At 51.2% G+C, this 13,481-nt stretch overlaps 1 protein-coding gene across 1 annotated transcript in view; it reads right to left on the bottom strand.

Moving 5' to 3' along the window:
• The window catches only part of NOL6 (nucleolar protein 6), a 398,079-nt gene that overhangs the window by 225,837 nt on the left and 158,761 nt on the right, over nt 1–13,481 (bottom strand). The window contains exons 16-17 of the mRNA XM_086960307.1: nt 2,877–3,017; nt 357–474 (exon numbers count right to left, since the gene is read on the bottom strand). Coding sequence (XP_086816433.1) covers nt 357–474; nt 2,877–3,017 — 259 coding nt within the window. The remainder of the gene's footprint in view (nt 1–356; nt 475–2,876; nt 3,018–13,481) is intronic.

Below are 13,481 nucleotides of genomic sequence, written 5' to 3'. Positions count from 1 at the left end.
TACATTTTGAAGTCATCTGAAAACTGACAAAGTTGGAAGCAGAGCTCTGGATCTGCTTCAAAGGGTACGTCAGCGTACAGAGGTAGTGCTTATATGCCACTTCGTCCCTTACAGGGTGGTACAGAATCGCACCAGATACCAATAGAACCACAGATCAGCATGTGGGAGCTTCACCAAAAATTCCTAAGCATTCAGTGTATAATCTGGGGACATACTAAGTGTGAGCAAACGGTGGTTAGAAGTAGCCATCAGGAATTAGGGATACATTATCTATCACATCTTAACTTGAGAAATAGATTACAATATCAAACATTTTCGCAGCAGTGCTTCCTATGGCACCCTAATAATGACATTACCTTTCAATGGTGCAACATAAGCCGGGCAGGGCTTGTCCAGCAATGGAAGTAGTGACTTTCTTTCCTTGACCTTCTCATGGGAGTCGTAGTCCGGTTTCACAGGCACTGGTGGAAACACCTGAAATAAGATAACTCTGTCTTTATATCCCTCATCAAATTTTCGAAGAGCCAAGATAACCTCCTTCAGTGCTAGGTCTTTGGATCCATTTAGAAATTTGGTGCAGGAGGAGAAAGGTCTACAGGCTCCTCATTTTGAACCCAAAATTGTTGATTTGCCGGAACATACTATATATTTGACAAACAATGTCAAACGAAAATGGAACATTTTGAATGTGGAGAGTGACAACTTGCAATATGAAATTCACTATATGTAATGATTAGAAGTCATGCTTGAAACATCTAAAACTATATGAGCTAGTTTAAAATGAAACCTTATTTTACTGGTAACACCAAGTACTGAAAAGCAAGGGATAAAAGTATCACTTGAAGCTACACTATCGCTAGAATAACATTGTTTGTTTATTTCAATCGTTTACCCAGCTCTATAAAATAATTGCTTTATGAAAGTAGTATTTCTGTAGCACGACTAGCGCAAAAGCAGCAGAGCACTGCACATGGTCCAAGGCAAAGATGCAGTGAACGTGTGATTGGAGGAAGGGCAGGGGGAATAGATAGGTTCAGAGCGCATACACTCACACTAAAGGAAGGTTAAAACACAAATGTGACTTAATAATGATAAATTTTATGAAGGGCTATATTTTTTCAGATTACGTGGCTTTAAAGGAACCTCTTAACCTACCAGGTAACACCACAAACCACCTGATTGAGAAATGTGTCCTAGTAAGGTCATTTAAAGATTGGCAGGAGGCCTAACTGCCCCGCAGAGACTACAAAAATCAGCCATATTGTAAAATCTCAGGCTGCCTGGCACAGATCTCACTGCCTTCAAAGGAACTACCAGTGCAGCGGTTTCAATCAAGGAAGAATAGTTTGCGTAGTGGGCATATGTTCTTTTATGCCGTGGCAGACATATATTTTTCCCTACACAAAATCGGAGTTTGTTATTCAAAACAAAACAAAAATGAACAGACATTAAGGGATTTCTCTCTCTCCTCTCTAGGAGTAATCATTTGATCACCTTACCCAGGCTGACCACGCGCCGCCTGGTGGTCCCAGGCAGGGAGGTCTAGTAACAGACACCCAGCAGTATGGTCCATTGACCCTAAATAGGATGCGGCAATCGCCAACGTACCCCGCTGGTCCTATGGTTCCCCAGTGTAAATCCCGTTGAGACTCCACTGATGGAAACCTTGTAGCACCCCCACATCTAAATTTGGCGAGGAAACAACAGATTTGGTGGAACGGTAATGGTAATTTATGGCGGCTCTCCTACCCTGCCAAACTTGAAATGAGCCGCTCAATCTCAGCCCTTCTTTTGAATTGTCCCTTTGGCAATGACCAGCTACCCACTAAACTTACTGTTGTTATTTCACAAGTTAAAGGTGCATCAAAGCTTTGTTAGTTCAGTGGTTTCTATAATGTTTTATCTCCATTTCATGTGTCTCTAAATTAGTTGAGGGAAATACAAGTTTTGTGGAAAGATGAAAGGTGCAATTTATGACAACGTACCCACACCGCCAAACTCTATAGGGGCCCCTTAAGCTCAACCCTGTTTTTCTCCAATTTTATAAGACATAGAAAGACAGTAGGGCTATAGGACAGTCGCACTAGTATGTATCCTTATTAGTTCATTTGTTAGACCCAGACACTCAACTGTTGGTGATTCTACCAACTAATCACTAAACAAAACTACTTAGCACACACAAGACAGGAGTGTCTATTATCTACACGTGTTATCATTGATAATTGCATTCATCTTTTTTTACTATTTTTCTCCACTTCATGTGCTGCAGTTTATCGGTCCTTACAAACAGTTTCCTGTGTTACATGTTTTCATCTACAGCCCATCGTCTACATGTTACAAAATGGTAATGTGGTACAGGTAACAAGGAACAGTCAGGGCAAGTGAACATGAGTAGAATGTGAGCTAGTGTGCACATTTAGCCGCCTGCTATCCAAAACTCATAACAGATGCTTCTTTGCCAATGCTCAGGTTTTGTTTAGCGGGATGGGCAAGTTGACCTGCTCAATTTGTAAATGCTTGTTTGATAATGCAGTCAAATTCACAGGCTATGGGTTGAGCATATTTGTTCCTTTGTTCTCTATGCTAGCCATGAACATTAATTGGAAAAATGCAAGGTGTGAGGTAGTGGTTTTTGAGCTCTTCTTATAAACAATAGTTCGGAGTTCCTCTTCAAACAAAAAACAGAAATAGAGTTGGGCATGTGTGTGATATTGACACAGGTACAGAGATCAAGTTAGACTGTACATCAGAAACAGAAAGCACACCGCATTCAAATGTAAGAACGGGGTACCTAGAAACTAATCACAAACAACTGTATAAACAAGGTTCTCTCTCTCAACAACTAGCAAGCATGAGGCAGTCAAGTCGTGACTTACATCCGTGTATCGCAGAGCTGGGTGTGTACCTTGGACAGAGGTCACGGTTAGCGGCAGACCCTCTAGGCTCCAAAGCTTCCGGCTGAGATCATCGTAGGACTTTACAATGCTCATCAACTGCTCCTCTCCAGTTCCTTTGGGCTGTAAATCGCCAAGAAAGATAAATTAAAGTCACTAGGAACTGAAAAGCTTGGTTCTCATTCACATCTCATTTGTACATTTTTACACAACAATAACCAGCATTGTTATATGCTGCTAAATATTCAAATGTTCCAAGAAGGGGTATGGCCTGACGAGCGGGCAAGATGGTTGCTCTTCTTTAGAGCTCTGCAAGTGAGCCCTCAATAATCACTAGAGGCGATGATGTAGCCTAATGGCCAGAGGGGTCGACCTCGAAGCTGGGGAACCGGGTACGAGTCTTGGCAACAACGCTCAACATCCTGTGATTCTGGGCAAATCACTTAATCTCCCCGTGCCTAACAAAAATGAACGTGTCCTCATGTAACAAAACTGGTGCTCATGTAAAGCGCTCTGATACCCGATGTCTCAGGTCCAGTTCGCGCCAAAAAAAAAAATTATAATAATTTCCCCCTAGATACATCCATCATCCTGCCAACAGCTGAAGCTCCTAGCTACGGGCGTCGGAGAGGTGAGGGCCCTCGAGGCCACTGTCAATGGGTCCCTCAGCAGGCCATGGGGGACTAGACAAAGAGGGGGGGGGGGTGCTGCCCCCGCACAAGCGGAAACCACAAACTGCCCTGATTGCAGGGAGTACTGTGGACAGAGTAGTCGGGGGACAGTAGCCGCTGCAAGTGAGTGGTGTCTTGCAATGACCCGCAGTGCAACGAACCACCGGCGGCTGTCGCCATATCAATACAGGAGTCTTTCTGCTGGACCTTCACGCTGCATTGTGCAGTAAGCAGTGGCTGCGGCCAGAGGGGGACTTGCTGATGGGACATGGGCTTGGTGGGGCAAGACCATGGAGTGGGGGGAGGAAACAGCGGGCCCCAGGAAGACTGGAGATAACCAGAGTGGGGATCTCCTTACACTCGGTAGGCAGTGGTGACTACTCCCCTGTGGGGGCCCTACGTAGAGGGGGCTAACCATTCCCCTTTAGAAGCAAGATCATCAGTAGCAGAGGACATAGTGGCAAACACCAGCAGCAAACCAAGCTGGATAAATACGCAACCCTGCACGCCCAACTGCAGGGGACCCTTGCAGTTGGGGGCCCGGGTGGATAAATACTGCCTAGTGAGGGTGGAAAGGTAGAGCCCTCACTCAGAAATTATGGACGCTATCCATGGTATTCGGGCAACGCTGGAGCCTCTAGAGTCGAAAATAGACTTTAATGGTACGAAGGTCACTCTTTTGCAAGCTGACTTGAGAAAGGTCAATGAAAGAACCACCCAAGGAAGGGAGTTCTAGCTACCATGTCATTAGGCGCGCTTACATTTCACAACCTTCAGCCTGATACAAATGTTCAGTGGGGCTGGATGCCCCGGGACTGCGAACGCTTTACTCTCAAAGCCTCACAGAGCCGCTCTCCCTCAAGGATGCAGGGGAATAATTTAACTTTTATGTCATGGAACGTGAAAGGCATGTGGCGTAAAATTAAGAGAGTGATTGTCATGCAGAGCTTGGGCTGACACTGTCTGGATATTATACTGCTGCAAGAAACTCACCTGAAGGAGACGGAGATTAAGATGCTGTTAGAAATTGGGTCTCTAGTTGGCAGAGGTATGCACCCTGTCCAAGTAGGGACAACAATCCTAGTTAGGGCAAGTCACATCACAATCCTAAATTATTTTTTGCTCACTCCTCGGTAGTCTGGCACAGAGCAGATAGGCTTAACTCAGAAGGCAAGGTGTAAACTATCTGTGCAATGTCATACAACACAGTAAATACACCACAAAAAGACTTCACAACAGTTTAGAAAATAGCTAATATTATCCCAACTGATCAAAATCCATCAAGTAGAAGTCAACTTATTGAACGTTGAAGAAATAAAAGCGCTTAGGAGCAGGTAGCACTAAAAAGGTTACTTTAGGTCACGAGGGGCTGATACAAAACCAAAGTGCAGGCCAACTACAATGGAGCGTTGGCTGGCTACAGGGACCAACTTGGGCCCGCTGAATACAGTACCTTGGATCCTAGGGTACATTCTGTGTGGCGAGGCTTTACTTCAGATACTGGAGGCAAGCTATCAAGTCTTTAGAGATCACCCTGGAGGGAAGGCAGTGTCCAGCTCTCCTCCCAGCAGAATCAGTGAGCAGCAGGCTTCAGGGGCAACAAGCAGCAATGCAGCCCTTCCATAAAATCAGTCCAGTTGTGTAACCAGGACCCCCCCCCCGCCCCTCCCCCCCATCGCGCCGATGCAGGGCACGTACTGACCATGTGTGACCCCCCCCCCTCTTATCTCCACAGCCTCCACAACTCCTGGGGTGGACAGGAGAGGAGAGATACAGATGCGACGAGGAGGAAGAGTGCGGGCCCTTTTACTAGACTGAAGGTCCGATGGAAGAGGAGGAGCCACGTACTCCGATAAGAAGCGGTAACGATAGTCCCCAGGTGTGTTACTACACCGGAGGAGCGGACAGTGAGAGGCAGAGCGGAGAGGCGGGAAGCAACGTGGAGGAGTGGAGCAGAGGAGTGCGGTGGATCAGCGAAGAGAGCGTAGTCGGGACAGAGAGGACGGAGACAAGGGAATCGAGTGAGGCATCTATCCCCCGAGAACCAGCTGGGACGGAGGAGCAGTCGGGAGGAGACGACGGGAGTAAAGCCGTAGAGTCTGAGAAGCCAGGAGGCCAACCCCACGAGCCGCCCAGCCGTACACCAGGAGGGGTACGGCTATCAGAGGTGCGAAATCGTTTTATGGGCTGGTTGAAAAAGAAAGGCAGACGACTGACCTAGTAAAAGCACAACCCTTATTGCCCCCGGGAATCCTGCACAAAACTCCCCCCACCCTCACGGCCTACCTGTTCATGCACTTGCGGTTTCCCTCACTCCCCCCACCCTCATATTGCTTGAGAAAATAAAGCGGAGGAAAACCAAGACCCGTCTCTTGCCCATTCCTGGCCCCTCGGTTACAAGTTGATTCCTATGCACAGCACTGCAGTTCTTTTGACAGAGATTCAGTGTAGGCCCAGAGTGGTGATCTGATGGGACCAGAGACCCAGTACTCCTACCGAAATGGGCCTTTGATGTGAGGTAAACTTTTTAACAGTGGTTTTGAAGTGCACCAGTATCCCCTTCAATCCCAGTCCTTACTCCAGACTACCAGTGAGTGGTTATAAATCCTTTGTATGGCCACTACCCTTTGAAGGGTAGGTGAAGCCCTTCCCCCAAACTGCCCAGGAAGACCAATCCGAATGCAGATGGGTGCTAAATCACACCCAGCCCTTTCCTGTGTCTGTGACTGTGTCAGAAGGAATGCACAAAGGGATCTGTCATCTAGCCCATACGTGTATTAGAGACAGGCTGTAAGGGAGACAGAGCAGCTCGAGCAGAGAAATGTCCACTTTCTAAAAGTGGCATTTCTAAAATAGTAATATTAAATAAGATAATAAACATGAAAAAGCTACTCCTTTCTGATCAGGAATTACAACTTAAAGGTATTTTAAGGGATTCCCAATTCTAGCTTATGAAAGGAGTGGGTCTCACAGCAGTAAAAAACTAATTTAGCTGTGCGTCACTACCAGGAAGTGTAAAACAAAGAAGTACATGTCCTCCCTTTTACTTAGCTAGCGCCCTGCCATTTGGGCTACCAAGGACCTACTCAGGGGTGACTTATAAGTAATAAAAGGGGAGTTTAAGGCTTGACAAGTAGTTTTAAATGCCAAGTTGAAGTGGTAGTAACCTGCACACAGGCAGTGCAGTGGCAAAGCCGAGACATGGTTAAGGGACTACATATGTGGGTGGCACAATCAGTGCTGCAGACCCACTCGTAGCATTTAATCTACAGGCCCTGGGTACATGTATTGGGTATGAGCCAATGTTACCATGTTTAGGGGCGAGAGCACAAGCACTGTTGTACTGATTATTAGTTGTAAAGTGTGCAGAGTCATAAAGCCAGCAAAAACAAGTACAGAAAAATTGAGGGAGGCAGGCAAATTGTTGAGGGAAGATCAACCTAAGGCTGTCCGGTCTAATTGATGCTCAATAGAAACAGGTATAGAATGTCTGCCCATGCTGGCTTCACCTTAGACTCCAGCGGGGGTGGGGATTCTGCTAAAGAGGTCAACACCTTATACTCCGCATCGCACTTCAGTTGATGGTCAGAGGAAATACGTCGCCAATCGGGTACCTGGAAAGAGATAAATGTAAATGCGTGCACAGCGTATATTCCACCTACATGGAAAGCGCGAACACAGAGAATTGGTGGTGTGTTACTCCAGTTCTCGGAGGAGATTCTTATATTAGGGAGGGACCTCAAACATATTCTGAGAATGATATAGATCGGGATCCCTGAGGAGGAAGAGGGCCCCCACCACAGGTCTTGAAGAACTTTCTGGAGGCTATGGTGCTGGGAGACATTTGGCAGACTCTTAATCCAGGGATAAAACAATTCACATATTACTCTGGTTCACACCATACCTCTAAGCAAATAGATTACTTCTTCACTAAACATGCATCCTTGACAGGATTCCAGGCCATAAGACTTATTGCGAGAGGGATAGCAGACCAAGCTCCCCTTTGGGTGGAACTCCATAGAGCTCTCTCGGGGATCAAGGGTGGATGGAAACTGGACCCTTAGTACTTAAATAATTAAGTCATTATGGAGGGCATACGGGATGGCACCAGACTCTACTTCCATGAAAACATTGATACAATGGAGTCAGTGATCATGCTGTAGGTGGCCTATAAGATAGTCTAGCAGGGCCAAGCTGTGTCACTGATAGCAGGAGGAAACAAGGATGGGCGGATAGGCTACAGGGATAAATCTTGGACTTTGAAGACAATGGGTGGGGGGACCCCATATGGCATGGAGAGGCGCAGTAAGCTCTGATTTAAGCAAAAGGAATATAGGGACCAGTAGCACCTGGCAAAGAATAAGGGTGAAAGGGCTGGGACGGCGGGGAGGCGGCCGGGGACGGAAGAAAATACAACTCACCTGTTCCGCCAGCCGCGTCTCTCCTCCGCTTCACAAGTCCCAGAACCAGGAAGCACACAGGCTCCCCATAGCCTTTTACAGTGCTGCACTGCAGCATTGCGATTGGTCTGCGTGCCGTGGATCAGCGCTCAGATGGGGACATTTTATTCCCTCAGCTGGGAATACGTTTGAGATCCAGGCTATGATGCGATTCGGGCCAAATATTTTAAAGTGATAAGACTCCTCTATACAGAGTTGACGGTGGGACTCCGCTCCGGCAGCAGACTTTCCCCAACATAAAACATAGAAACGGGTACACAACAGGGACGCCCCCTATCCCAGCTGCTTTTTAGGGCTCGCCTGTTGTGCGCAGCACAGCTGGCAAGCTATATAGGGGCTTATCCAGTCTTTATCCACACCACCACTGGCTGGCGATTCCTTGCAGTGCATGAAGCGCGTGCACAATGCCACCAGCCGCCTGCCTGCCTGCCTCGCATTCCCACATCAAAGGCAGCCCTCCCAGCGCATTTCTCACCCCCTAATTATTCACGGCCGGAGGCCGTATCTACTTTTAAAACGTGCACACCCCTCACCCCCCAGTCACTTCATCCGCGCCCACTTCACACGTGCTCTGCAGGTCATAAACAGGACCATCTGCTCCACTCCCAGCACTGCATGACCATCTTCAAAGCAAGCTTGTAACACGAGCTGCCCTCAGACGTTCCAAGACACACACTTTTAATGCTTCTGAGGTCGATAACATGAGCCCCGTTGCATTGACACACACTGCCCTCACACACACAAGTTACTGTCACACACACACCCTCAACCCCTCACCCTCCCTCACCCTCACCCTCACTCACCCTCAACACCTCACCCTCACTCACCCTCAACCCCTCACTCACCCTCACTCTCACTCATCCTCACTCACCCTCAACCCCTCACCCTCACTCACCCTCAACCCCTCACCCTCACTCACCCTCAACCCCTCACCCTCAACCCCTCACCCTCAACCCCTCACCCTCACTCACCCTCAACCCCTCACCCTCAACCCCTCACCCTCAACCCCTCACCCTCACTCACCCTCGACCCCTCCCCCTCGACCCCTCCCCCTCAACCCCTCACCCTCCCTCACTCACCCTCACTCACCCTCACCCCCTCACTCACCCTCACTCACCCTCAACCCCTCACCCTCACCCTCACTCACCCTCAACCCCTCACCCTCAACCCCTCACCCTCAACCCCTCACTCTCACTCACCCTCACCCTCACTCACCCTCAACCCCTCACCCTCACTCACCCTCAACCCCTCACCCTCAACCCCTCACCCTCACTCACCCTCACTCACCCTCACTCACCCTCACTCACCCTCAACCCCTCACCCTCACTCACCCTCAACCCCTCACCCTCAACCCCTCACCCTCAACCCCTCACCCTCAACCCCTCACTCACCCTCACTCTCTCTCACCCTCAACCCCTCACCCTCACTCACCCTCACCCCCTCACCCTCACTCACCCTCACTCACCCTCAACCCCTCACCCTCACTCACCCTCACTCACCCTCACCCCCTCACTCACCCTCACTCACCCTCACCCTCACTCACCCTCAACCCCTCACCCTCACTCACCCTCAACCCCTCACCCTCACTCACCCTCACTCACCCTCAACCCCTCACCCTCACTCACCCTCAACCCCTTACCCTCACCCACCCTCAACCCCTCACCCTCACTCACCCTCAACCCCTCACCCTCACTCACCCTCAACCCCTCACCCTCAACCCCTCACCCTCAACCCCTCTCCCTCACTCACCATCAACCACTCACCCTCAACCCCTCACCCTCACTCACCCTCACCCACCCTCACTCACCCTCAACCCCCCACCCTCACTCACCCTCACTCACCCTTACCCTCACTCACCTTAAACCCCTCACCCTCACTCACCCTCACCCTCACCCCCTCACCCTCACTCACCCTCACTCACCCTCAACCCCTCACCCTCACCCTCACTCACCCTCAACCCCTCACCCTCAACCCCTCACCCTCACCCTCACCCACCCTCACTCACCCTCAACCCCTCACCCTCACTCACCTTCAACCCCTCACCCTCAACCCCTCACCCTCACTCACCCTCAACCCCCCACCCTCACTCACCCTCACTCACCCTCACCCTCACTCACCTTAAACCCCTCACCCTCACTCACCCTCACCCTCACTCACCCTCACTCACCTTAAACCCCTCACTCACCCTCAACCCCTCACCCTCACTCACCCTCAACCCCTCACCCTCACCCTCACTCACCCTCAACCCCCCACCCTCACTCACCCTCACTCACCCTCACCCTCACTCACCTTAAACCCCTCACCCTCACTCACCCTCACCCTCACTCACCCTCACTCACCTTAAACCCCTCACTCACCCTCAACCCCTCACTCATCCTCACTCACCTTAAACCCCTCACCCTCACTCACCCTCAACCCCTCACTCACCCTCACTCACCCTCAACCCCTCACTCATCCTCACTCACCTTAAACCCCTCACCCTCACTCACCCTCAACCCCTCACTCATCCTCACTCACCCTCAACCCCTCACCCTCACTCACCCTCACCCACCCTCAACCCCTCACCCTCACTCACCCTCAAACCCTCACCCTCACTCACCCTCACTCACCCTCAACTCCTCACCCTCACTCACCCTCACTCACCCTCACTCACCCTCACCCACCCTCAACACCTCACCCTCCCTCACTCACCCTCACTCACCCTCACCCCCTCACTCACCCTCACTCACCCTCAACCCCTCACCCTCACCCTCACTCACCCTCAACCCCTCACCCTCAACCCCTCACCCTCAACCCCTCACCCTCACTCTCACTCACCCTCACCCACCCTCAACCCCTCACCCTCAACCCCTCACCCTCACCCTCACTCACCCTCACTCACCCTCACTCACCCTCAACCCCTCACCCTCACTCACCCTCAACCCCTCACCCTCAACCCCTCACCCTCAACCCCTCACTCTCTCTCACCCTCAACCCCTCACCCTCACTCACCCTCACCCCCTCACCCTCACTCACCCTCACTCACCCTCACCCTCACTCACCCTCACTCACCCTCACCCCCTCACTCACCCTCACTCACCCTCACTCACCCTCAACCCCTCACCCTCACTCACCCTCAACCCCTCACCCTCACTCACCCTCAACCCCTCACCCTCACTCACCCTCAACCCCTTACCCTCACCCACCCTCAACCCCTCACCCTCACTCACCCTCAACCCCTCACCCTCACTCTCCCTCAACCCCTCACCCTCACTCATCCTCAACCCCTCACCCTCAACCCCTCTCCCTCACTCACCATCAACCACTCACCCTCAACTCCTCACCCTCACTCACCCTCACCCACCCTCACTCACCCTCAACCCCCCACCCTCACTCACCCTCACTCACCCTCACCCTCACTCACCTTAAACCCCTCACCCTCACTCACCCTCACCCCCTCACTCACCCTCACTCACCCTCAACCCCTCACCCTCACCCTCACTCACCCTCAACCCCTCACCCTCAACCCCTCACCCTCACTCTCACTCTCACTCACCCTCACTCACCCTCAACCCCTCACCCTCACTCACCCTCAACTCCTCACCCTCACTCACCCTCACTCACCCTCACCCACCCTCAACACCTCATCCTCACTCACCCTCACCCTCACTCCCCCTCAACCACTCCCCCTCACTCACCCTCACCGACCCTCAACACCTCATCCTCACTCACCCTCACTCCCCCTCAACCACTCACACTCACTCACCCTCACTCACCCTCAACCCCTCACCCTCAACCCCTCACCCTCAACCCCTCACCCTCAACCCCTCACCCTCAACCCCTCACCCTCAACCCCTCACTCATCCTCACTCACCCTCAACCCCTCACTCACCCTCAACCCCTCACCCCCTCACCCACCCTCCACCCTCACTCACCCTCAACACCTCACTCACCCTCAACACCTCACCCTCACTCACCCTCAACCCCTCACCCTCACCCTCCCTCACCCTCACTCACCCTCAACCCCTCACCCTCACTCACCCTCAACCCCTCACTCACCCTCAACCCCTCACCCTCACTCACCCTCAACCCCTCACCCTCAACCCCTCACCCTCACCCTCAACCCCTCACCCTCACTCACCCTCAACCCCTCACCCTCAACCCCTCACCCTCACTCACCCTCAACCCCTCACCCTCAACCCCTCACCCTCACTCACCCTCACTCACCCTCAACCCCTCACCCTCACTCACCCTCAACCCCTCACCCTCACTCACCCTCACTCACCCTCAACCACTCACCCTCAACCACTCACCCTCAACCACTCACCCTCAACCACTCACCCTCAACCACTCACCCTCAACCACTCACCCTCCCCCTCACCCTCCCTCACCCTCCCTCACCCTCACCCTCCCTCACCCTCACTCACCCTCAACCCCTCACCCTCACTCACACTCAACCCCTCACCCTCACTCACACTCAACCCCTCACCCTCACTCACACTCAACCCCTCACCCTCACTCACCCTCCCTCACCCTCAACCCCTCAACCCCTCACCCTCACTCACACTCAACCCCTCACCCTCACTCACACTCAACCCCTCACCCTCACTCACCCTCACTCACCCTCAACCCCTCACCCTCACACAGTGCAATAGGTCTCAGACCATTTCAGTTACAGCTTTAAGAAATGTTTATGGCTTTTTTTTATTTGTAATTCTTTAGCATTGGCTACAGGAAACAAAAATGCTAAACATTTACAAAAAAAACCCATAAACAATTCTAAAAGCACTAACTCTAATGGTGCGAGACCTATTGCATTTCCAATGCTTGTTGACCTGGCAATGAAGCTCCTTACCATATGACTACATTTTATAATGCAACAAAGGGGAATGCAGGTGGGCGATATGACTCATGTAGTCTTTATGTACTTGGGCGACACCCTATTATATCTGAACCAGCCTGAGGAGTTAATCTCAGTCCTTTTCCGAGAGCTAGCAGTCTTTGAGGGACTATCCAGACTGAAACTTAATAAACAGAAGATGGTGCTCTACCCTTGTGCAATCCTGAGAGGCTCCCCCATGCTGACTTACCCGAGGTTGGGATCCCATAGGAGAGCCATACATTCCTATACCTAGGCATGTGGGTGACACACTCAGCAACTCAATATCACCAGTTAAATATGGGAAGGGTTGGGGGGGGGGGGGGGGGCATATGGACCTCCATTGCCTTTTAGACTATATTCCCCCTCTCGATAATGGGGAGGGTGGTGCTTGCAAAAATAGTCCTGCTGCCAAGATGCCTTTATGCACTCCAAAAGCGGTACAAAAGGGGGTGGTGATGGACGGAGCATCTGAATCAATCAAACACTCACACCCAGTCAAAAGATCTGGGTTTAATCCATCACCGTTCTTTAGGCCACTCTGCCACCCCAGTTCAGACACGGCTATATGCAAATCAGTCTGACCCTGTGCCTCACG

Source organism: Lissotriton vulgaris, chromosome 3_1 (assembly GCF_964263255.1).
Source record: "Lissotriton vulgaris chromosome 3_1, aLisVul1.2, whole genome shotgun sequence".
NCBI lineage: Eukaryota > Metazoa > Chordata > Amphibia > Caudata > Salamandridae > Lissotriton > Lissotriton vulgaris.
The sequence above is the reverse complement of the archived record's forward strand: the minus strand, read 5'-3'. Positions and strand labels throughout refer to the sequence as shown.